A 26,017-nucleotide genomic window follows, 5' to 3' on the forward strand; every position below is an offset into this window, starting at 1 on the left:
TGAGAGAGAGAGAGCGTGTGAGACTGTGAGAGAGAGAAAGAGAGCGTGTGAGACTGAGAGAGAGCGTGTGAGACTGTGAGAGAGAGAAAGAGAGCGTGTGAGACTGAGAGAGAGAGAGAGAGAGAGCGTGTGAGACTGAGAGAGAGGGAGCTTGTGGCACCTACATTTACCTCCATTAAAAGATATTAAAGTTTAATATTGGGAAGTAAAAGTAAACTCTAATTTGACTTTGGCGCACAGTTACTGCGGCTTCGGCTCCTGAGCTGACAGATTGACATGTTTGATATCCCGGCCAACACTTGCACCTTTTCCTGGTCTCAGACCAAAAATACCTTTGTTCAGAATTGTTTTGCGATTAAAGATGTGGAGGGATCTGGCTGGCTAGGTGGGTGGGTGGTGAGTGTGTGCGTGTGTGTGTGTGTCTACGTGTGTGTGGGTGGGAATCCCTCTCAGGCTGTTTCCTGGGAGCGATGTTAATAATAATAATAATCCTCGCATTTGATACAGCGCCTTATCACGTCTTCGAAACATCTCAAAGTGCTTCACAGAATAGACCGTAAAGTGGAGTGACTGCGTGTTTGGTGTGCAAACTTTCTGATTGTGTGACATTTCACAGTGTAACTGAATCTAACAGCAACCTCAGCTGGGTGGGGGAGAGGGAAGGGAGGGGGGAGGGGCTGGGGGTGGTGGTGGGGTAAGTCCATGTGCTGACATGCCTGCCATCAGATGACAAATTGCCCAGCTGAAAATCCACGTTCACCTGATTTAAAACAGGGTCCGCCTTTGACATGAAATGTGGTTTCGTACAGGAACGTGTAGTTTTCGGAGCCGGGACCAGAAACCAGACAAAGGTTTGTGAATGGTTAACAGAATGGCATCTGCACCTGATTTAAAGGTAGTCCTCAGTCTGGCACTAGCCTTCTGAAGGCTCCGCAAATGTTTGTGCGCCACGCTCACATCTGCAGCCCTGATGTGAGATTCTGGCAGAGCTGACCCATTGTCCCAACCAAATCCTTGACATTAATTGTTATTGGAATCAGTGCCCAGAGCTGTGTATAGCCAGCCTGCAACCTACCCCAGTCACTGTGTGGTTTGGGCATCAGAGAGACAGAGAAACGCACACACACGGAGCAGGAGAGAGAGACGGAGACAGAGATACACTTACACAGAGAGGGGAGAGAGAGGCAGAGAAGATAAATGAATAGTAGAGAGAGATGGAGACAGACAGCAAAAAGTCCCCTTCAACAGGAGTGGAGGAGGAGAAGAGAGGCACAATAGTGATTTTTTTTTCCGAGCTAGGCTAAAGTATTCTGTTATTTCCCTGATTGATTTAAGTTTTTTCAATAAACCCGTCGCTGAATTCAAATGATCATTGAAGCTACGAGAGAGAGAGAGGTGGGGGGAGGGTAGAGAGTGTGTGAGGGAGAGAGAGAAAATGAGTCTCACACTGTAATATTGAGTGGCTTTAGTTTCTCTCCCAAGTGGGTCGGAATAACCTGGAGTGACCGAGGCTGGGAGCAGTAATTACAGATAAAATGAAGGCAGATGTTCGGAGCCTGAGTCCAGCTGTGCTATGCTCACTTGCTGTGTACCTGCTCGGTCACTGTGTGACACAGTGACCAGTGCAGCACGGGAACGCACATGTGCGTGTGTGTGATCGCTCGCACGCTCGCTCGCTCACACTGTAGCTGACGTGACATAGGAACGTGAAGGTTTAAAGACGTCTTGACAACGTGATAAGGTGCTATATCAAATGCGAGGATTATTATTATTCACATTATTAATATTATATTAAAGATATCGGGGATCAGTGATGTGCGGCTGTTATAACTTCTCGTGATAATTGTCACAGATTGTAGCCTATTGTCTTCAGAACGCTACAGTGCGTTCCGCTCACCAAGGCCACACGCCTCGAGCTATACTCATACAGGTCTTCATTACAACTAGGCTCGACTATGCTAATGCTCCGCTTGACGCCCTCCCCAACTCCTCCCTCCACAAACAGCAGATCATCCAGAACTCTGCAGCTCGTGTCCTCTCCCCCACCAGGTTCTGTGACCCCATCACCCCCATCCTCGCCCGGCTCCACTGACTCCCCATCCCTCAGAGGATCGAGTTCAAAATTCTTGTTCTCATCTTCGAGGCCCTCCATGGCCTTGCCTCTCCGACCTGGTAACCCCCTTATCAACCTGTCTGCCCCCTCCGCTCAGCAGGCTCCAGCCTGCTCCATATCCCCCTCCCGGCCCACCCCACCTTCAGCGGTCAGGCCTTCAGCCTCTCTGGAACCCCAACCCACAGTCTCGCCGCCTCGTTCGCTCCCTTGCCTCCTTCAAGGCACTCTCAAGACCCTCCTCTTCCATCGTGCCTTCAGTCACCCCCCCCCATCCTCTCTGCCCTCCACCCCTTCTGACTGTTCAGCGCTTGGGATGTCCTCCCAACGTGAAAGGCGTTTACAATTGTAATTTGGTATTGTATACTCAGAATGGCTGCTACACTTACCATAAAGATACACAGTCACTACACTCGGCAACTGGTTACCTGTCAAGCCTTCACTTCACTTTACAGTACAGTCACTGAGGTGGGGGTTGGGTGGGGGGTGCTGTGTGCCCACATACTGTCCTGCTCGGGCATTTCACTGATCTCTAAATCTTTCGCTTTGTAGATGTAGTGACCTCAAAGCAAACCGCAAATCAAATCACGTTTCCAGATGTGTTTGTCCGTCCGTCTCTTCAGCACAGGGATTGGTGTGAGCCCAGAGTATGTGTGTGTGTCTGTGCGGATGTGTGTGTGTGGGGGGGTGGGGCCGGGAAGTGGGGTAATTGCCTCGCAGATGTGAAGCTTTCTCTTTGATCGCACGAGGTAGAGAAGTAACTCACTGATTTATGAGTTCGCCGTGGAATGTGTTTGCGGCGTCGTTCTCCCTCCCCCTCGCCACCCCCCACCTTGCCCCCCCACCCCCTCGCCCCTCTCCTCATTGCCCTCCACACCCCCACCCTACCGTGTGGAGTTTTACACAAGATTGGGTTGGATGTCTTTTACCCTTTTACCCATCCAACCTCATCCCTACAGGCACCCTCCTGACCGTCCCCCCATCGCACCATCCAACTACTTTGTAAATGAGTCCAGTGTCCTGGCCTCAACCCCCCTTTACTGACAACCTGTTCCAGTCATAAATTACCCTCGGAGTAAAGAAAATTTGCCTGGTGTCTGTTCTGAAATTGGCCCTTTGCAACTCTAAACCCTTTCAACTGTCTTATTGAATCCTAAAGTACTGTTCTGGGTTTATTGTTTCAATCCCATTTAAAATTTCATACTCAACGAGAACCCGTCTGAGACACATTATCTCAGCACTGAAGAGCCCGCAGCTTGTCTAATCATTGCTCATAGCATGTGCTGTTACTGACCTGGGAGTGTGGACGGAGAGTGTAGAGGGAGCTTTACTGTGTCTCTAACCCTGACCTGGGAGTGTGGACGCACAGTGTAGAGCTTTACTGTGTCTCTAACCCTGACCTGGGAGTGTGGACGCACAGTGTAGAGGAGCTTTACTGTGTCTCTAACCCTGACCTGGGAGTGTGGACGCACAGTGTAGACGGATTAATGAACAGCACATTTAAAAAAAAAGTTTTGATATGGAAGTGGTTGAAGTTAAACCCATCAGATATAAACATGAGTGATTGTGAAATATCCTCAGTCACCGACGCAGGAACTGAGAAGAGAGACTGAAATCGGACCCACATTCACCAACTCAGTGCCAAACGGCTGATTGGGCCACCACATCACCATTTCCCATCCTGCTTGGATCAAAGCATTCCTCGCTCACAATCACCGTTACATTTGGGAGACCGTTACATAACTTTTACCTCAATTACCTTCCCTGGTGCCCTGCAGCTGTGGGCAGTTAGTGTTTGTTCTGCATCGCGTTTAATCTACAAACTGCAGGAAACGCACTGGGTTGTTCCCCGACCCCGCAAAGAGCAGCCGTCGTGGTTCCCCATTGCTCTCTCCCCACCTCTCGCTCAGCCCGAGACCGGGGACACCGAGAACCTGCCCTGACTTTCAGGTTGTATTTGGAGAGGAACGCTGCCTCCCCCTCGTGGACTTGTCTGGAGTTGCTCTTCAGAAGCTGAAATGATTTTCTGAGCTTGATTTCGGGGCAGTGTTTAGTAACGGGGGCGGGGGGGTGGGGGGGGAAGAGGGTTTGTCTGTGCATAAAACAGGAGGATGGGAATCTGCCTCCAGCAGTGAGAGTAGCCGACTACAATACAGGGTCTGCAGTTGGGATCTTTGGGCTGATTCCGGTGGCATTTTGCTTTGGAAACTTTTTAAGCCTCAGAGACGCTGCCCCACGTGAAGCACTATATATATATATATATGTGTGTACATGTGTGCAAGTTATGGCTTAGAGAGGATTCCGGAGCAGCTTGGGGCTGGAGATAGTCATCATCAGTGTCAGGAGATTTACACATCGCTGTGTTCTCTTACATGTGTGTGCATGTGTGCTCTTGCACATGGGCTCATCCACGCTCATATGTGTTTACAGATCACAGCTGTGTCAGAGGTGCCTGACACGGTGTTTGTCCAGGAGCAGAGAGCCGATGGTTGGTCAGGGACAGCTGAACCTGATCTCAGCCCAACCCAGGCTGCCAACGCCTCTCTGTGCCAGTAGGGAGCGCTGTTTACTGCTGTTACCAAGTGTGTAAGAATGATAATAATCCTGGCATCTGATCGGTCGCCAACAACATCTTCGCAGGGAAACGTGTAGTGACTGTGTACTTTGTAAAGCGAGTGAGGCGGCCAATTTGCACGCAGCAATAGCCCTGAGGTGAACAAACCCAATTATCTGGAGGATTGTCGGCTCGGACAGCCGGAGAGTCTTTGCCAATTGTCACCAGGGAGATGAGGTGGGATGTGAGTTTCGTGCCTCGTCTGAAGGACGGTCCCTTTGACAATGCAGCCCTTCCCTGAGGGACAGCGAGAGGGGGGACATTCCAGTCTGTGTCCGCGCTAACTCTCCCCAGTTTATTACTGGCATTTAACCCCTTCCCAACATGTGACACACATGTGGCAGGGAGGGATAATGTCAGCCAAGGTTCCCTGCTTCCGAACCCTATCCATCGTTCCTCTCCTGGCTCAGAAGGGCAGCAGTGGGGCAGCTCATTGCCGGGGCTCGAGGATTGGGGGTGGGAGCAGACAAGGGAACAGGAGAACATTGAGAGCTGGAGATGTCAGGTGGGGATGTCAGGGGTGGGGGGCATTAGGGGAGTGTTGTTGGGGGGGTGCTGTGGGTTGAGGCTGTCGTGCAGGAAAGTGATACAAGTGTTTATGATGGGATGTCCTCAGTGACTTCATAGTTGCCCCCAACGACACTGTCTCCTGTTGGTGCAATGTGACATTACATTGCGTGTGTGTGAAGCAGGCGGTGAGCAAACAAAAGCCCTGTGTCTGACAGGCCCTGCTCCCCGGGGAGGGGGGAGGGGAAGGGGTGGAGGAGGTGGGGGGGCACAGGGCACATCTCACAGCATCCTGTCTGCACACACACGGCGATGCGCTGAATTCCCCGGTGGGCATGCGGTTAGCGAGTGTGGCACTGGTCTTGGCATTGCTCCTGGCCACTCCGCTGCTCACAGAGAACCTGCTGAAGTGTGGCACCCGCCGGGCCGGGGTGAGGGGGACCTTCCGCAACGTGAGGAGCAAAGAGCTGGAGCCGGGAGCCTGGCCCTGGCAGGTCAGCCTCGAGATGGTGGCGGAAAACAAGCATTTCTGCGGAGGGACCATCCTGAACGAGTTCTGGGTGATCACGGCTGCTCACTGCTTCCTGGACCCTGAGCTGCAGAACCTGAAGGAGATCATCGTGGTGCTGGGCCTGAACAAGCGCCTGAGCCCCGAGAACTGGGCCCTGTACTCCAACCCCCACGACATCATCCTCCATGAGAGCTTCGACGAGGAGACGGGAGTGAACGACTTGGCTCTGATCCGCATGAAGGACCCGATCCAGTTTGGGCTTTACACCTGGCCCGTCTGCTTCCCCGACAACCCCACCTTCAACGAGAAAGACTGGGAAATCTGTATGGTGACGGGCTGGATGAAGATGGGGGAGGAGAGCTCAGACACGCTCCAGGAGACCTCCGTCTTCTTCCTCCCTTTCGATGAGTGCAACAGCAAGTTCTACAACGGCATGCTGACCCAGAACATGATGTGCGTGGACTTTGTGGAGAGCGACACAGCTACTTGTCACATCAACACGGGCGGCCCCATGGTGTGCCAGCCGGCCAACACCAACCGCTGGTTCCTCATCGGCGTCGTCAACTGGGTCAGCGACTGTGACCGGATGTGGCCCGGAGTCATCACCCTGACCAAGTCCTACCTGGAATGGGTGGAGAACACCACAGCCAAGTACGGCGCCCGCTTCGTCATCAACCGCTACGGCTCCGAGACCGACATCACTCACCAGGCCAAGTCCCTCAAGATGAAAGCTGACAACTTTGCTGCTCAGATGATGCAGAACTATTGGTCGTGGAACATGATCAAAAAGGCCTACGAGCAGACCACCACCAACACCCCGCAGTATGTGACAGATACCCCTGCAAACAGCCAACCCCTCCCCCTCGCTGGGGGCAGACTGCTCCTCTGCTCCCTGACCCTGGTCCTGCTGCCAACGTGATGGGAGAGACATGCATCGAGTGCATGCGATGCTGAGCACTTCCCCCTCTCTCCCCCTCCCCCCCCCCACACTTCTCCCATCTCCGCCACCCCCCTCAAAACTCCTCCCCTGTTCCCTTTCTTCCTCGGGGAATCTCTTTAAATAAAGAAACCGGGAGATTCCAAACCAGGGCTCCATCGCCTGTGAGTCTTTTCTAATTAAATATGAATATTAAATATTTATTAGAATATCGTGCCGAGTGTGTGGTGAGAATATTTTCTTCTCTCTTTTGCGGCGATGAATTGGGTCATTCAATTCACGACTGTTTGTGGGACACTGCTTTGCGTAGTTGGCTGCCGTGTTACGCCCACAAAATATACAGTCACTACACTTTACAGTATATCCTGTGAAGCGCTTTGAGACGTCTCAAAGATGTGATAAGGCGCTGTATCAAATGCAAGGATTATCATTATTATTATGAATGATGTTATTTGGACCACGATGGGAATGTTTCACAAGTGGCTGCGAGGTGGGGAGAGGAGGGAGGGGGAAAGAGAGGGAACGGGCAGGAGGAGAGGGAGTGGGGGAGCGGGGGACTGAGCGGAGGGGAGATGGATGATGACCAGGTGAGGTTTGGTGGTTGGTATGTTCGGGCTTGCGGAATGTGAAAGCTTGAATGCGCGGGACTGCTATTTTTACAGCAATTAGATTGAACTTCTCCTCCAGTCACTGTGGCAAGTGATTCCAGCACTGCGTCTCCATGGAAACGAGGCTCGAAAGGCTATTTTGGTAAATTAACGACTAATTTTTAATTACAATCAATGTCAGGAAGGAGCTGTGGATGTATATCTGGGAACAGAACCTGTGTGAATGTGGTGGTGGGGAGACAGATAGACAGACAGATTGACTGTGAATGTGCTGGAGAGAAAGAATAAATGTCCAGCTGGGGGATTGCTATACTAATAATCCTGGTCTTTGACACAACGCCTGATCACGTCTTTTGAGACGTCCCACCGTGCTTCGTAGGACACTCTGTGAAGTGTAGTGACCGTCTGTTTTGTGGGCGAAACGCGGCAGCCAACAGGAGAAATTCCCTTCTCTTTTCCAGCGAAATCTCCGGATCCTTTAACGCCCACCCGAACAGGTAAACAGGACCGTTTCCTCTGAAGGTGGGCGTCTCCGACAATGCAGCCCCACACACTGGGCCGGGTGTCAGCACAGACACTTTGTGGGGGGGGGGGAATTATGGACCCCCCAGAGGGTGACATTTTATCCTGAGGTAACCAGATGACAAGTGTTAGAAGTGGTGAGAGTCCCGCGCGCAGACTTTCATCGCTGGGCAATGGGGAGGTGGCTGAAAGGTCAGCCCTCGCCTCCCCTCAGAAGCCGGTACCCGTCACACTCTCTGATCTGACATGAAAAGCAGTGACTCAGTCAGTCACAGGTCCTTCCCTCCAGCTAAACCCATCGGAAGCGGCAACTCATGCCTGTGTTTGGCTACACAAGAAATCGTACGCAGTCGGCGGTTAACCCTTCCTGCTCCGTGGCGGATCCAGTGATTTCTGAGTCAGAAGGTTGCGGGTTCAAGCCCCACGTCGGGGGAGGTTGGAATCACGCAGTCTAACCTGATGCTCCAATGCAGCTGAGCAGGTGCTGCATTGTCGAAGGTGCCGTCCTTCGGATGAGATGTTAACCCGAGGTCCCATCTGTGCCTGTTCAGGTGGATGTTAAAGGTTCTTCAGAGAATGCCAAGGGGACGGAAGGATTTCGATCGGAGGGAAGAGGAATGAGCGCCATCCCCACAAATAACCAACCTCATTTATTAGAATTTTCCAGAAATTACAAAGCGAAAGATTGTGTTAATTTACAAAATCTCTCCCGTAAATCACAACACGAGGAGCCCGAGCCATTAACCTTCTGACTGTCCAGAAGATGATTTTGTGTCCATTCAATTAGGCGAGTGTTTCCTCCTGTTTCCGTGGTTCCCGGTCACTGGGGGTGAGGGAGGTGGGAGTGGGGGGAGACAAGGGGGGAGGGGAGATGAGGGAGGTGGGAGTGGGGGGAACAAGGGAGGAGGGGAGGCAAGTGGGGCGACGGGAGGCCTTAAAAAATCAAATTCGACACAATAAAGTGCTGGAAAGGGAAGGGAGTGAGACCTGGTGATGGTAAAACTGGTTGTGATCCTCGCGATGAACAAGACTGAGCCTCGAGGTAGGAAAAGCCACCGCGTAAACATAGATTTATATTGTAAACATCATGTGACAGTCGAGAGAAGGAGAGGGAGAGAGACGGAGGGGGAGAGAGCGGGAGGGCTACACCTCGTGGTTGGGAGAGCGCCCCAGTTTAACACAAGTGTTGGACACACTGAAGTCGCTGGCTATCTGCTGCTCCAGGAACTCGCACGTCTCCTCCAGGATTTGGCCGGGGATGTGGAAGGCGAGCGCGGGCTGGTCAGGTTTGGGGCTGGAGGCCCTGGTGTCCGTGGTGCAGCCCGTGCGCTGCAGGAACTGGAGGAAGTTCTCCTCGATGGAGCCCTCGCGGCTGGGCAAGGCCGGCTCCTCCTCCACGGCCGGGGTGAAGAGGCAGCTGAGGTGTTTGCTCAGAGCCCCGCGGATCTGCCTGTTCAGGCAGCCGTAGAAGAAGGGATTGGCGCTGAAGGAAGTGTAACCGATCCAGGTGACGATGGCCTCCCAGGGTTCCTCGGGGCCCAGACCTGGGGTCATGGCTGAGTACAGGTGAAAGGCAAAAAATGGCAGCCAACACAAGACAAACTGTCCTCCCACCAGCACGAGGATCGCCGCAGCCTTGCCCCCCCCAAAGGTCCTCTGTGGGGAGCTCCGCTGGAGGCCGGAGCTGGTGACCATGGTGGACCTGCTACTTAGGGACTCTGAGCGTCGCCTTGGGGTGTCCAGCCAGATAGGCAGCGGCCCTCGCTGCATGGCCGCCACCCTGGCCACCCGGAACATTCCGCAGTACACCGTCAGGATGATGAACACCGGCAACAAGAAGTAGAAGACGCTGAAGAACACCACAAAGACCTTCCTGTACTTGTCGACATTCCACTGGGAGCAGCAATGGCTCCTGTGTGTGGAGGAGCCGTGAGCCAGGCAGCCCAACACCGGCACCACCGACATCAGCGCGGCTTTGATCCACACACACACGATGACAGACACGACCAGTCGCACGGTCACACGGCCCTCGTACCTCATGGGGTGGACGATGTAATAGTAACGCTCCACGTTGATGGTCAGGATGGACAGGATGGAGGCGCTGATGAACAACATGTTCAGAAAGAGGTAAATACGGCACAAGATTTCCCCCAGGGCCATGCTACCGAACAGCCCCGAGCTCGTCACCATCCCCAGCGGCATCAGGACCAGGGCTGCCAGCAGATCCACCAGGCACAAGTGGAAAACAAAGACAAACTTCTTCAGCAGCGGAGTCCGGATAATCACCAGGATCACCGCGGCGTTCCCAATGATTCCCACCAGGTCAACCAGCAACATGAAGAAGAGGCCGATAGATTGGGAAACGATGTCCGTAGGTGCGGACACTAGGCTCCCGTTCAGAGCTGTTGACGTGGGAGAGACTTCGCTTGGCCTCCCCGCAGCAGAACCGTTCCATGTCCATCCTTCCTGACTGGCAGCAGCCATGGGTGTGAGTGGCAGGTAACAGACCCCAGAGCCCTTCCTGCGAGTCCATCACCCATCCTCTTTGGGGAGAGGAGTGTCACTGGTGGGCGATGTCTGGTCTAGCATTGGTCATTGGTCAGATGACAGGGCCCTTCCCACATCTCCAAGAGCCACGGTTACCAGCTGTCAGCCCCCCACACCCCGATCAGCCCCGCCTACAACCCCACCCCTTACACCGGCCCACCGGGTGGCGAGGGTCTTGTCCGTCCGGCTGTGACGGGTCGATCTGATGGCGGAGACGAGGAGTCCGGAGGGGATGGAACCACTCATTCACGGATCATCAGAAACCTCTAGGAAGAGACATAGCAAATGGGTTAGGAACCGAAGAGAGAAACGGAGGGAATTCAGAGTGTGATATTGTCACCCGGGATAATTTTCACATCAACCATCAACAATCAGTTGTTATCACTGATCAGGGGGGGGCGGGGGGGAGAGTAAACACCCCCTTCACCACCAACACTGGGAACTGCTGACTAAATTTGACTCCATTTTTGTGGTAGTTCTCACTGCTGATAATATCGCAAGCCGCCTTCTTCCCCCTGTGTGAAAAGAAATACTTCCTGGTGTCTGTCCAGAAGTTGCTCTTTGCAGGTCTCATCTGAAGGATGGCATCTCCGACAATGATCCCACTGAGTCTCAGGAACTGACAGCAGCCTAAGGGTTAACATACACCTGATGATCAGTCCAAGCTGCTGCTGATTATTCCAATCAGTGTGTGTGTGTGAGAGGAAGGGGAGAGGACAGGTTGAGGACCAGGTAAGATCTTCCCATCGGCTGCGCAGTGACCTGCTCTGTGAGAGAGCCCCCTCCCCATCTCCTCAGTGCAACCAACCAATCTAACATTGTCCTGCAGCACAGAGTGTCTGACAGCCGCAGGCTCGGTAAGAAAGCCCCAGGTTCTGTCCGCAGCCTGTACGGAGTTAGCTAATCTAGGTCTTGTTTCTAGACTTTCCTCACGACCGCCACACACCTGTCCCTAATGCCTCTAACCCTCATGATTCCAAACCCCCAGCTTGGGTGCAAACCCTTAGCTGTCCAGCGCCTTGGAATGTGCTCCTGACCTGAAAGGCGCTGTGTAAACACGTACGCACACAAGTACATATACACAAACAAGTACATTCACACACTCAAGTACATACACACACTGAAGTACATGCACACACACACTCAAGTACATACACACACTCAAATATATGCACACACTCAAGTACGTGCACACATCCACACACACAAGTACGCACACATACACAAAACATACACACACACAAGTACATGCGAATGCACACACAATTACATGTGCACACACATGCGCACACAAGCACATATGCACACATTTATGAACACACCCACATGTGCACACATGCACACACACACAAGAGGAATAATGGGTCTCTCGCACATTTCAGCAGGCGGTCAGGCCTTCAGCTTTTTGCCACACCCTCTAGAACTCTGTGCCGGAGCCCCTCCACCTCACTCCCTCCAGGAGGCTCCCTCTCCTCCTTCAAGGCCCGTTTGAAGACCTTCTTCGACTGCGCCTGTGTTCATCTTCCCTCCTCCAGGCTCCCTGTCCTCCACCCCTCTCTGATCCCACCCATAGTTCGGGTGCAAACCCCTCATTGTCCAGCGCCTTGCGACATCCTCCCGACGTGAAAAGAGCTGTGCAAATTTAATTTGTTGTTGTCTCTACCTGTAACCAGCTCACGTGCACAGCGCTCACAGCAAATGGTTACAGGTCTCTCTCAGCAGAAAGGCGTGAGTGAGGCTGGGAGCGAGGAGTGATTCCAGCGCCTGTGACTCAGACCTTTTCATTTTGATTCACAAGGTGCAGGTCAGCCTCCACTTGCCAACAATTGGACAAGGAATAATAGCCGTCTGTCACTGACTGCCAGCGCGGAGAGGAGAAGAGACATCGCTAGGTTATTTTAGAACCAGAAACCAGCAGCTGATTCAACTCTCTCTCTCGTTCCAGCATTAGGCTTTAGATTTTCCTCTTCTCTCTCTCTCTCACACACACTCACAGCTACACCTTCCGCCACATAACAGCCATTCAGACCATCAAGTCTGTGTTGATGTTCATCTCCACATTAGTGACCTTGTCTGATTCCACTCTCCTCCCTCCCCCATTGCCCTTTGATCTCTTTAGCAGCCACCTGTCTCAGTGAGCGCCAACCTGTGGCCCGCGGGCCAGAAGTGGCCCTCCGAACACTCGCACTAGCCCAATTCTTGATTTATGGCATCAGTGGAATGACACAGGATGTTACAGCACGGAAACAGGCCATTCGCGGCCCCACTGGTTGGTGCAGTGTTTGTGCGCCCTTTGAGCCTCTGAGTCTCTGTTGGCTGTGAGGGTCTTTGTGGCCCTGTTGGCTGTGAGGGTCTGTCTCTGTGGCCCTGTTGGCTGTGAGGGTCCTTGTGGCCCTGTGTGAGATGGAATCAATTAGCCAATCTAGAGTTCTTCAACGGTGAGCGTTGTGAGAGAGTTTTGTTAGAGATTGTCCCCGGATAATCACATCAACAGTCGCTCTGACACAAGTGAAAGACCAACATTGACAGACAGAGCAATGCAGCAGTGAACTGCATTGTGAGCAACAGGGGAGAGATGAGAGGAATGTCTTCACTCAGAGACCTGTCTGTCAGGGTTTAGAATTCACTGGCATTGGAGGCACTGAGACTGGATCAATAAAGATGATCAATTGGGAGCCGGGTCAGCACTCGATATAGTGCAAACACGAGAAACAAACTGATAATTAATCAACAAGGTTATAATATAGGGCGCGAGGGCACAGGCATCGTGGGCTGCTGTGTGTGTGTGTGTGTGTGTGTGTCAGTGACTGGCTGCTGAATGGCCTCCTTTATGGCTCACATTGTCTCTGATTAACCCCTTGATGCCCGCGGAGAGGAACAAAACACCAGCTTCACGAGCGCTGACACTGATACACACACACACAGTTGACACTGACACACACATACAGCCACTGACACACACACACAGCCACTGACACACACAGCCACTGACACACACACACACACACACACACACACACACAGCCACACACACAGCCCCACACACACACACACACACACACACACACAGACAGGTTAGTGACACACTGACCCTAACTCACATCAGGATTTTGCAGGACATGAAAACAGCAACGATCAAAACCCCGAAGATTATTTTTGCTGCAGTTACTAAAGCTGGTTATTAGAAACATAGAGCTGGTTACTGAGCCCAGGGCTGGTTACTGAGCTGGTTACTGAGCTCAGGGCTGGTTACTGAGCTGGTTACTGAGCTCAGGGCTGGTTACTGAGCTGGTTACTGAGCTCAGGGCTGGTTACTGAGCTCAGGGCTGGTTACTGAGCTGGTTACTGAGCTCAGGGCTGGTTACTGAGCTCAGGGCTGGTTATTGAGCCCAGGGCTGGTTACTGGGCTGGTTACTGAGCTCAGGGCTGGTTACTGGCTCAGGGCTGGTTATTGAGCCCAGGGCTGGTTACTGGGCTGGTTACTGAGCTCAGGGCTGGTTACTGGGCTCGGGGTTGGTTACTGAGCCAAGGGCTGGTTACTGGGCTGGTTACTGAGCTCAGGGCTGGTTACTGGGCTCGGGGTTGGTTACTGGGCTGGTTACTGAGCCCAGGGCTGGTTACTGAGCTCAGGGCTGGTTACTGAGCTCAGGGCTGGTTACTGGGCTGGTTATTGAGCCCAGGGCTGGTTGCTGGGCTCGGGGTTGGTTACTGGGCTGGTTACTGAGCTCAGGGCTGGTTGCTGGGCTCGGGGTTGGTTACTGGGCTGGTTACTGAGCTCAGGGCTGGTTACTGAGCCCGGGGCTGGTTACTGGGCTCGGGGTTGGTTGCTGTACCGTGTGTCTCAGTGAGGCTGACACTGGGCTGTGTGAGCGTTCCGCCGCTGTTCATTCCCCGGGACTGGGGGTCAATGCAGCCTCCGGGGGGGGGCGCCGTTTACCAACACCAGTGGGTAAAAGGCTCGGCTGCCGTCTGGGATGGGATACTGGCTGCCGGCTGGGATCGGCGGGGCCGGGATACTGGGAGATGCTGGGAGCCGGGATAGGGCTGCGAGCCGGGAAAAGGGTTGGGATGCCGGGATGGGGATGGGGATGTGATGCCGGGATGGGGATGGGGATGGGATGCCGGGATGGGGATGGGATGCCGGGATGGGGATGGGGATGTGATGCCGGGATGGGATGGGATGCCGGGATGGGGTGGGATGCCGGGATGGGGATGGGGATGGATGCCGGGATGGGGATGGGATGGGATGCCGGGATGGGGCTGGGATGCCGGGATGGGGATGGGGATGGGATGCCGGGATGGGGATGGGATGCCGGGATGGGGATGGGGATGGGATGCCGGGATGGGGATGGGATGCCGGGATGGGGATGGGATGCCGGGATGGGGATGTGATGCCGGGATGAGGATGGGGCTGGGATGCCGGGATGGGGATGGGAGCTGCTCACCTGCTGCTGGTCCTGATGCTGCGGGAAGCGGCACTGATCCGCCCAGAGGCGCGCCGGGTCCTAGCGCCGCCCGCGTTTCCTGTTGGAGAAAACCAGGAAAATAATCAATCCAGGGATGGAGGGGGGGGGGGGGGGGGCTGTGCTAATCCATATTTATAACTAAAATGTCCTGATTGTGACCCTCGTCAACGCCCACGCAAAGTGTCTGATCGAGCAGCGAGAGAGAGAGAGACAGTGTGTTTGTGAGAGAGAAGATGGGTTTCATATTATCTTTGCGAATCTGCCCATAATAACAACAACAACAACAAGATAATAATAATCCTTGCATTTGATATAGCGCCTTTTCACGTTGGGAGGACGTCCCAAAGCGCTGGACAGTGTACGGTGGACACTGCGGTCTGTGTCTCTAAATCACCTTCTTGTCTTGTTAGCCACACTTACCCGCTCTTTCCCCGTGTCCGGATGTTTTACACACACACTAATGCCACCCATTGAGTCGTTCGTTCACTACATTGGCTGTTTGCAGGACGTCACTGTGCGCAAACGGCCTGCCACGTTTGCCTACCGAATGCACCGTCACTACACTTTACAGTAAATCCTGTGAAGCAAGAGCGTTGAGACTTCTGGGGGGAAATATCAAATGCAAGGATTACGTTATTATTAATGGGTGAGGGATTTCTACCTATTTAGGCTCAGGTGTAGGGTTGATCCCTGTGTTGTGTGTCGGGGATCTCACTATAGTGTGTAACAATACGGTCAGATGTCCGAGCAGTGACGGTCCTCGATGCCTTGAAGTTTCAGGTATAAAGTTGCTATTTTGGGAGCAATATTGCTGCTGCCTGATGTCACCGTTTCCCCCCCCCCCACATACACATCGCACCCCCCCAACATTATACCCCCCCACACACATACACACTGCCCCCCACACTATACCCTCACACACATACACACCGCCCCACCACAGTATACCCCCCCACATGCATACACACCACCCCCCTCATAGTATACCCCCCCACATGCATACACAACGACCCCCCACAGTATACCCCTCACACACATACACACTGTCCTCCCACACTATACCCTCCATACGCATACACATCACCCCCACCCCACCCCCACTTTCCTGTTAGTGTAATGGCAGCCCCTTGGGACGCCCCTTGTGATATGAAAGGCGCTCTGTAAATAAAAGTTGTTGTAATGTGGCCACTATGCTGTCCCGGACACCCACGGGGACCACATATACTTCATTGAGTTTAGCAAAGTTTCCACAGAATGGGTAAGGCAAGATTTCCTTAACCCTCATCTCTAACCACTCGCCACTAACTAAACGCTCTGAGTAAATCGCTCCGAGACCCTGCCTTGCCTCAAGGCCGCTTGATAATACAAGTTGTTGTTGTTGTAAATTTCTTACCTCAACCCACGCCCCAATCTCTAGCCCCAACTAACCCCAGACCCTAAGTGGTTGAGTTAGTGTAAGGATATTTCCGTGACTGTCCTGCCTCTGAGCTATGTGTGCCGTGTGTGTGTGCGGGGGCTTGCTGTGTGTGTGCATGTGTGTGTGCGTGGGGAGGAGTGGGGGTTGCTGTGTGTGTGTGTGTGTGTGTATGGGGTGCTGTGTGTGGGGGGGGGGGTGCGGGGGGGGCTGTGTGTTTGTGTGTGTGTGTGTGTTACAGCCTGGGTTTGGGATACTGCCCGCTCACTGTGGGTTGGGGAGCAAGGCTTTGGGAAGGAGCAGCCTGTCTCACAGCGACACTCAGCTCCAGCTTTAGCTCCAGCTCTAGCTGCTGGGACCCGGGCTGGGACTGCGTGTCTCTACTGTCAATTAAACTTCAAATGAATCATTGAGCAATTAGACGCCTCTCTGGAATAAACCAGGGCTGTAGAGAATCGTCTTGGTAAGTTAATTGGAGCTGCTTCGCGTGCAGACAATTCCAATTACTTTTCACAATGAAAGCACTGGGATCTGGGTTTCCTTTCTCTGCAGTGTGAGGTCAAGAGTTACACCGGCCAGTGAGATGGTGTATGCACATGAGGGTTTTAGGGTTAGGGTCTGGGGTTAGTGTTATATTGGATGGATGTTGGAGCAATGTGGTCGCACCCTTGGTGTTGTCTGTACAGAACCGTATAATAATAATAATCCTTGGATTTGATTTAGCGCTTTTCATGTCGGGAGGACTTCCCAAAGCACTTCACAGAACACACTGTAAAGTGAATTGACTGTATATTTGTGGGCGAACGCGGCAGCCAATTGCGCACAGCAATGTCCCACAAACAGTCGTGGATTGAAAATGACCAATTTATTATTGTTTTTGGTTTTGGAGGGATTATTATTAGGCTCTGTGTGGAGTAAGGAAACTTGCCCAAGGTTTCGCCCTCTGCCTGGAATTGAACTCAGGTCTCTCACTTGCAAAGCGAGTGCTCTAACCACTGAGCTACAGGACTCCACAAATGTAGTGCCTTATCAAGTCTTCGAGACGTCTCAAAGCGCTTCACAGAATATACTGTAAAGCGAATTCACTGTATTTTGTGTGCGAAACATGGCAGCTAATCGCACACAGCAGCGTCCCACAAACAGTCGTGCTTTGAGTGACCAAATTATTATTACTGTATTATACTTCAGGGATTATTACCCCCGGAAAAGTGATCTATCAATCGACTAATAACTAGGTTCCTACTTAATGTTAGATAAACAGAGGTGTGTGTGTGCGTGTGGAGTAAGGAAGGTTGACCAACATTTTGCCCCTCCCAGGAATCAAACCCATGACCTCTCGCTTGTGAGGCGAGTGCCCAGGCTGTGACCACCTCCCCACACACACGCTCCTAGCAAACGTGATGATTAGTGAAGGGCTCACATGTGGCTGTCCCTTTAAGGGCTTTATCTTTTGATGTATGATCTTTTGATGCTTTTGATCTTTATTTAACTCAAACCTGGTAGTGAATGCACTTTAATGTAGCTGTTGTTTCAATTAAATAAATTAAATATTGCAGTTAGTTACAGGTGAAATGTTACAGCACAACACCCCGTTTATTAAACTTTTACCTTTTTCTGTTTACTTTATGTTTACCTTTTTGGGGTAAATTGTTTTTGTGCTCCGGGTTTAATTCAGGATATTTCTTCCTAACAAATGTGTAATGATGGGATTCCAAACCATGGAACGTGATATTGGAATTGAGTCTTTATCCTGTGAGGGGGTGAGGGTGGGGAATGGACCACCTGAACAGATGTTGGGAGTGTGGGGGGGGGGAGATTGTGTTATCAAAGTCCAGAGGGAATTCAGTAGTGACTTGGTAAAGATAGCAATACATGTTTCCTCTTTGCCTGTCACTAAAAATACCAACTGCGGAAAATCCTTTAATAGCAAACAGTAAATTAACTGGGAAGCAATGAATGAAGAACAGGAAGTATAAACAGGGATTGTGGGAGAACAACTGAGGTGGGTTTATGGTTGGAGAGTTAACAGCGGAGAATAATATGTTGTGGGTTGAGAATCATTACAGCAGCCACCCAAGTTGAAGTGAGCTGCACTGAGTCCCTGTCATCCATTCCTGTAGCGGAATCTGTCAGCAGTGTGTAGTTAGTGCTTGACGTAGGCCAATCCCACTGTTCCCAGGCTCTCCTCTTGCCCTGTGTTTGTGCCATGTTTATATCCACTGAACCACCCGAATATAGTGTAAATCCACTTTACAGCGATCCCGTGAAGCGCTTTGAGACGTCTCGAAGACGTGAAAACCCTGTATCAAATGCAAGGATTATTTATTACCCGCAGTGTTACCGGGAACCACCAGAGGGCGACATGATCCTACACCAGTTTCCATGTTTCCAACATTGACGTTCGCCTGAAATTGCTCTTCAGCCTTAAGACCATTGTATTAATATTTCTGAATGTGTAGATTTTGGAACATTCCTATATTTGATCAATCAAATCTTAATTTGGAAGCTGTGTTTCTTCACTGAGTAATATTCTATCCCCCATCTGACAGTCCAGTTATTCGTAACAGATGTTAAACCGAGCTCCGCACCTGCCCGTTCAGTTGGACATTAAAGATCCTGTTGAAGGGAGTTTCTCCTGGTGACTTAGCCAACAATCCCCAGATAAAGTCCCCAGAACCTGGGCCCTCTCGCTTGCGAGGCGAGCGCTCTAACCACTACACTACATATAGTATATACTTTCACTCATGTCCTTCACTCACCCTTGTTGCCTGTTGTCTCTCTGACAATCCTGGCTTGTGGCAGGAGGAGTATTCCATATGTTAATTTGTTCATCAAGTCAGTTTCATCTTGTTTAGCTGCTGGACTCTGGGCAAACAATGCTGTTGAGAAACGTGGCCTATTTGGGCACGGAAAGGCCCAGTGACATAAAGCCAATTATACCCGGTGTCAGCCAGGAGAATTATTGTCTGATACTAATCGTGTAACTTATCTGCAGTGTGGCTGTAAGGGAGAGACGAATGGGGGGAGGGGGGAGCGTCACTGCTCACACTCGAGACTTCCACTCACTGCTGGAAGTGAATTCAATGTTCTAACCATCACATCAAACCTGTTAGGGTTCCCTCCCCGCCCCGCCTCCTCCTACCCCCACTCCCTGTGGATCAGTAGGTGTTACCACCTCTGGAGGCACCTGCAGGGTTTGTCTCTGGCTGATAAGGTTTGGCTCAGAGAAGCTCCTCCAGCATCAGAACTCAATACTCCCATCCTTCAGTGTGACTGAGCCTGTCACCCTGTGTGGCTGGGGGGTGGGGGTGGGAGTGGGGAGAGGGGGGGGGGGTTGGTACTGGTCACCATAGAAACAGACACTTACACTAAGAGGCTTCATGTTGCTCTCAGTCTCGGGCAGAATTCACTCTCACATTTCTCTGGCTCACTGCTGATAATGGACAGGCATGGGCTGGGCGGGTTCTCTCTGCCCCTAGGCCTCCTTGTTGGCTATGAACTCGATATGAATTAAACTTTTAATATGGTGAAGATCTTTAAGCGCCTTGAGATGTCCTCTCGACATGTCAGTGAATGTAGTCTAAACTGATGCTCCAGTGCAGTGCTGCAGGAGTTCTGCATTGTCGGAGGTGCCATTCTTTGGATGAGATGTTAAACTAAGGTCCCGTCTGCCTGTTCAAGTGGACGTTAGTTCCCGCAGCGCTATTCGAAAAGAGCAGGGAGATTCTCTCTCCTGGTGTCTGGGCCACCAATCCCCCAAATAAAATTGGTTGCTCAATCCATGGCTGTTTGTGGGACATTGCTGTGTGCAACTGGCTACCACGTTTTGCCCATAAAACACAGTCACTCCACTTTAGAATGCATCCTGTGAAGCGCTTTGAGACGTCGCGATGATGTGATAAGTCGCTGTATCAAATGTAAGGATTTATTATTATTAAACTGTATTGTATAACTGAAGGAATATTTTCAATACAATTTACATTTACAGAGCGCCTTGCATGTCGGGAGGACTTTTCACAGCACTTGAAACAAACAAACTATAATGCGAGGTAATAGGATGAAACATTATGTGCTGACAGGGTTGATGCGATGGTTAGAGCATTGAATTGATTAGTTGTCGGAATGGCTTAGTTGGCAGCATTTTTATCTCTGGGTCAGAAGATTCAACCTTATTAATCAGAACTTGAGCTTCTAGTCTAGGTTTAAAACTCAATGTCACACTTCTGGGACAGTCAGTGAGAAACATGGCCTTAATATGCAAGTGTTAATTAACTGGCTGTGTTTAGTGAGCGTCAAAACTACTGAGGACAGAGTCACAGCCCTGAGAGAGAGGGGGGCGGGAGTGGGTGAGCTGGTATTATCTGGGGAGCGGAGACATTAATTAATGTGTAATTGTTGCTGAAGCGGTGAATTAATTTATAAACTCTTGCCAGGTGATTGAGCTGAAACCTACAGATTATTGGGCTAGTTTAGTTGGGAAGCTGCTGCTGCTTATTTTAAGCATAAAAGGGTTTGTTTGGGTTTGGCTCACACGCATTGGCCGGGTGATCTACAGCGCTCCGTGTACACAGTGATTGAGCAGTCAGTGAGGCACCACACTGATAGCACTGGAACTCAATGTCTGCAACAACAACAACAAGAAGCAGCACTTGTGTAACGCCTTTCCTGTCGGGTTGACATCCCAAATTGCTGGACCACAGGGAGGGGACGGGAGGAGAGCAGAGGATAGGAGAGGGGACAGTCAGCAGGAGATGGGCTGATAGTAACACAGTCGGATGCAAATTGTTTCAGTCCTCTCTCCTGTGCGGATATCAAGTGGTAATGCTACAAAGTTAACAGAACCCAAACAGGTCATTCCTCTGCCCATCAGAGTCTGTCTGGCTCCATTTGTTCTCTTTGTGATTATCTTAAATGTGTGTAAGTTGTGGTACACTGGACAGATGTAACTTGTTTTTGTGTGACACAATAAGAGATCATTACCACTGGTCGTGGGCAAGAAGTGGAGCCCAGTGAGGAGCCTCAGGGTAACAGTGGGGAGAGAATGTTCAGAGTCCACTGCGATGTGCAGGACAACGACTACAACTCATAATTAACAACTAATGATTAACTCTAGCCAGCAGACAGCAAACCTGTTAGTGCAGGTCAGTTATCAGCCCCTGCCCCCCCACCCCCACATCATACATATACATGCACACACACGTGCACACACATACTCACACACATCTGCACACACATGTGCGTACATATGCACACACACATACACACACTTCCCAGTCAGTCGCACACCTCATACATACTTGAACGCACTCACACTTGCTTGTATGCTCATGTACATTTGTGCACACACACACATACGAACACGCACATACACACATATACGCATACGCACGCACATGTGTAAAATCAATCAGTTCTATTTTAATTTCACAAAATGCAGCTCAGAGAGAGGCTTTGATCTCAGTCAAACCCATGTTGTTGTGAAGGAGGGAGGTTTCCCTACAGCCAATCTCTCTGCTGTCCAGCTCTCACCACAGCCATAACCAGCTCATTAAAGTTGCATTACTGCCTCGCTCACATCTCCTGCACTTTGTCATCAATAATTCATCTCAAAACAAGCAGACTGACGAGGGAACAAATGAACCCTGGGCGTGATTAATCCTTTCCAACCTGACACCTTTCCCGAAAAAAGGAAAACAACATTGGGAAAGGGATTGACTCAGGGAAGGCAACATTCAGTGTGCGAGATAGAGAACGCTGTGTTCAGATATATCAGAACAATAATAATCTGTGCATTTGATATAGAACCTTATCACGTCATTCAGACGATTCAAAACACTTCACAGAATATACTGTAAAGTGTAGTAACTGTGTATTGTGGTTGAAATATATATACAATATATATGCTGGGAGCACTGGGCAGCATTGACTAGATGCAGGGCCTTTACACAGCCCTGACTTGCTCCTGGGAAGAGTTCAAGTATTTCTTTCATGACATAATCACACTTGATTATGAAGTCGGCCTGAGAGCTGTGAACTGCCGAGATGTGTTTCACACACATGAGAAGTGCTGTCGACAGCTGTAGAGACCTGAATAAATACATTTACATCATTGTTCAGTGTTCAACACTGACATGGAAAATAATCTGATTTCCATTGGGCGTCAGTTCATTCACTCAACCATCCTGTCATCTGCAATTTATCAGCCATGTTTCCAAAGTGATGGAGCGAGAGGGTGGGGGGTGGGAGGGTTCAAGGAGGCTTCAGATGGCAAATGTGGCAGCGAATAGAAATGATTCCTAATAATCCTTATATTTGATAAAATGCCTTTCACATCGGGAGGACCTCTCAAAGCTATTCACGGATTCACTGTCAAGTGTAGTGACTGTGTAGTGTCACTGTGTGTATATCTGTGCGCGTCTGTGTGTGTGCGTCTGTGGAGAAGGTTCAGCAGCAGAAGGTTCAATACAGTGTGCAGCCCTGCTACAGTGTGCAGGGGTCACAGTGTGTGGAGTCAAAGATACCTTGTACCTTATCTCATTGTGTTATCCAACCACACAATGTTCACCAGCGTAGAGATGTCACATAGGACGTGCTACATTGCCAAGCAAAGTGTTTCACAGATGTGAGAGAGAGAGAGGGAGAACAGGGAGACAGAAGGGAGGAGGATTTAGTCAGATGAATGAACGCACAAGCCAACCAGTGTAATACTGCTCCAGTGATGGATTAGGAGGGCTCATAAATACAGCTATTTCTGGGAAGGCATAAAACCAGGCTGGAACCAGCGTTCTCTCAGCAAGTTCTTGTCTCTAGGCAACTCACATATTGCAACTAACGTATTGCAGCTAACCCTCGCTCGCCTCCACTGGCTCCCCATCCACCAGAGGATCGATTTCAAGATCCTCATCCTCACCTACAAGGCCATTCACGGCCTCGCTCCCCCCTACCTCTCTGACCTACTATCCCCCTACCTATCTGCCCGTACCCTCCGTTCCTCTGGCTCCGGTCTGCTCCACATCCCCCGCCCCAACCGCCCTACCATCGGTAGCCGGGCCTTCAGCCTCTCAGCCCCTAAGCTCTGGAACTCTATCCCCCAGTGCCTTCGCTGCTTCCACCCTTTCCTCCTTCAAGGCCGGTCTCGAGACCTTTCTCTTTGACCGAGCCTTCAGCTCCCCTCTTGACTCTCTACCCCCTCCTCGCTCCCTCCCTTCCCTCCCCTCACCCTGACCATTTCCCCCCAATGCTCGGGTCCTGACCCAACTGTACAGCGCCTTGAGACGTCCTCCTGACGTGAAAGGCGCTCTATAAATGGAATCTTGTTGTTGTTGTTGCATGGAAACCAGTTGTTGGTTCATTTAATAAAGATAATGAAATCCAGGGTGATTTATTTTTACAATATATTCCACCGTTTGATTAGAAATTAACCCCTCAACATCTCAAAGGAAAGTTTAACATGAAAGTGAGTTAAACTAAATTTATCAACATTAAGTGCTATCAAACCAGGGCCCGGCTTAGCTCAGTTGGTAGCTGTCTTGTCTGTGAGTTGGAAGATTGTAGGTTTAAGCCTACATCGAGACCTGAGGTGACAGTTTAGCCAGACACTCAGCCCTGTGGTGAGAAAGAGCCGTCCTTGGCATCAGATACTTGACTCAAATCCACAACATTGACCTTGACTATCATGAAAATGTGATCAATTTAATGACAGAAAATTCCTGGGGCCGAAGAGGTAATTTCAAACCATCGCCCTCCAAATACCAACCTGAGGAACAGAAGAACAGGAGGAGGAGTGTCTGTCTATCTGTCTCCTAAACAAGCTCATTGACTCAGCCTCCACAGCCTCCAGCCCTGACATTCAGGACCCAAACTCTGACCTTGTGATGGTCTGATTTGATCTGCTGTGAACCTTCAATCTGTGCGCTTTTATACATGACTTTGCCCTTGCCTATGATTGGGTTTCCCGCTGTGTGGAGAGTTTGGAGAGTTGGGGTGTGGGGGGGGGGGGCGTGGGTGTCGGTGGGAGACACTGTAATCCGTCCATCTCCCTCTTTGATGTATGAGTAGCTGCTTTAATCCGGATTTATTGTAAGGAAATTGCCATTGAGTAAAATCCTGGGATTGCTTAAAATAACAAGAGCAAAGTAATCCTTCTGCAAATCCCTTAGCTTGAGTATAGTGCTCGCTCGCTCTCTCACTCAGAGAACATCAGTGCAGCAGAGATTTTACCCGGGGTCACATTACACTCATTTCTGGCTGCATCAATACCTACTGTCCTTGATCTGCACGATTTTATAAAGTCCTCTGGAACCCTACCCTGAGTGAGGGGCGCTATATTTATGCACCAGGCGTCACCCCTATTTTTAAAAGGTCATTTATTCTCTTCTATAACAAACATATACAGAAATATGCAGACTTACAAATAAGTGTGGAACTGAATGATGGCAAACACAATAACAACTTGCATTTATTTATACAGCACCCCCTCCCGCAGGGTAGCATCCCAGAGCACTTGAAACACACATGCTCGCGGGCAGTGTCGAACGGGAATGGGATGTGGTGTTTGATGGGGTGAGAGTGCTAGCGTGCAGTGAGGGTAGCATTTGACTGGGATTTGCAGAGTGACAGGTGAGAGACTGACTTAAATTTGGTTCAAACTACTTTCTCTTAAGATGCTTAAAGTTTTCATCCTGTCTGTGTGAGCAGGGTTTACACAGGAGCTCAGTGTATCAGTGAAACTGATTCCAATCCTGCTCAGCGCTAAATCTCACTTGATCTAGCTCTGGTCAGGTAACAGTAACCACTCCTGGATAATCCCAACTTTCTGTTTCACACTCTATAAACAGTCAGCGATCTGCATTCCAGTGTTTCCATTGACCCGTGCTTTATTCCACCCCCCTAACCGCACACTACCTCTCTGAACTAGACTGAGGTCTAAAATGCAAGATGAATAATAATAATAATCCTGGCATTTGATACAGCGCCTTATCACGTCTTTGAGACGTCTCAAAGCGCTTCACAGAAATGGTTGGGAAGAGCTCCCAGAGCTTTGATTGTGACTTGATGAAAGCTGCTCCGAAAGGTTAATTTTTCTTTGTTTTGTTCTTGCTTCTCACTAGTTAATTTGAGCTGTAAGTTTGGAATGACCAGCTGCCTGGTCAGGGCTGCCTGAGTGTGAATGTGTTGGTAAGTGTATAAATCAGGGCTTGGCTCAGGGTATGTGTGAGTGTCACTGATCTCTGAGGAGTTTCCATGCCAAACCCTTGTGACCAAGTTGATGGATCTGAGTTGTCAGCTGGACACAAATGCTCTCTTTTATTTAAGACCCAGCTGCCACTGGCCCATTTGTAGATCTGTAAATAAACCTACATTACAGTGCCACATCCTCTGTGTTTATATTGGGTGTCTGGGGATCGTTACTGAGTGACACAGTGGCCGTGCTTATGTTAGACACTCCCCGAACAACCCACGAAGATTCATCCCACAATGAGGTCCCACAAACACAAAGTCACTCCCGTGTATCCCGTGAAGCACTTTGAGGCGTCTTTCCCATGTGAAAGGCTCGGTATCAAATGTGAGGATCTGTTGTCTTCAGCTCAGTATCTGATACATTTCACTTTACAATTGCTTTGTAGATATGAGAAAAAGGGTTAATCCAGATCCTGGCTAAACATTTATTCAAAGCCCCATAATGAGCAAGCTTCCAGGTGTCACAACACATCCTGGTAATTACAGTGTGGAGACCGGTCGCTGGGCTATTCCTGTCTCCAGTTTACGTTTAACACAATCA

General features: G+C 50.6%; 2 protein-coding genes across 2 annotated transcripts; one reads left to right on the forward strand and one right to left on the reverse strand.

The window, feature by feature from the left end:
• The first annotated feature begins 5,478 nt into the window (after positions 1-5,478).
• On the forward strand, positions 5,479-6,661 carry LOC103182529 (putative serine protease 45). Its single transcript, XM_007899594.2, has one exon. The coding sequence runs from the start codon at positions 5,567-5,569 to the stop codon at positions 6,659-6,661; it is 1,095 nt and encodes a 364-aa protein (XP_007897785.1). The 5' UTR covers positions 5,479-5,566.
• Positions 6,662-8,937: 2,276 nt separating this feature from the next.
• gpr61 (G protein-coupled receptor 61) lies at positions 8,938-10,464 on the reverse strand. The gene has a single exon (XM_007899414.2). It carries the CDS (start codon positions 10,291-10,293, stop codon positions 8,953-8,955), a length of 1,341 nt encoding a protein of 446 aa, XP_007897605.1. The 5' UTR covers positions 10,294-10,464; the 3' UTR covers positions 8,938-8,952.
• Positions 10,465-26,017: the final 15,553 nt, after the last annotated feature.

Source organism: Callorhinchus milii, unplaced genomic scaffold, assembly GCF_018977255.1.
Source record: "Callorhinchus milii isolate IMCB2004 unplaced genomic scaffold, IMCB_Cmil_1.0 Scaffold19, whole genome shotgun sequence".
NCBI lineage: Eukaryota > Metazoa > Chordata > Chondrichthyes > Chimaeriformes > Callorhinchidae > Callorhinchus > Callorhinchus milii.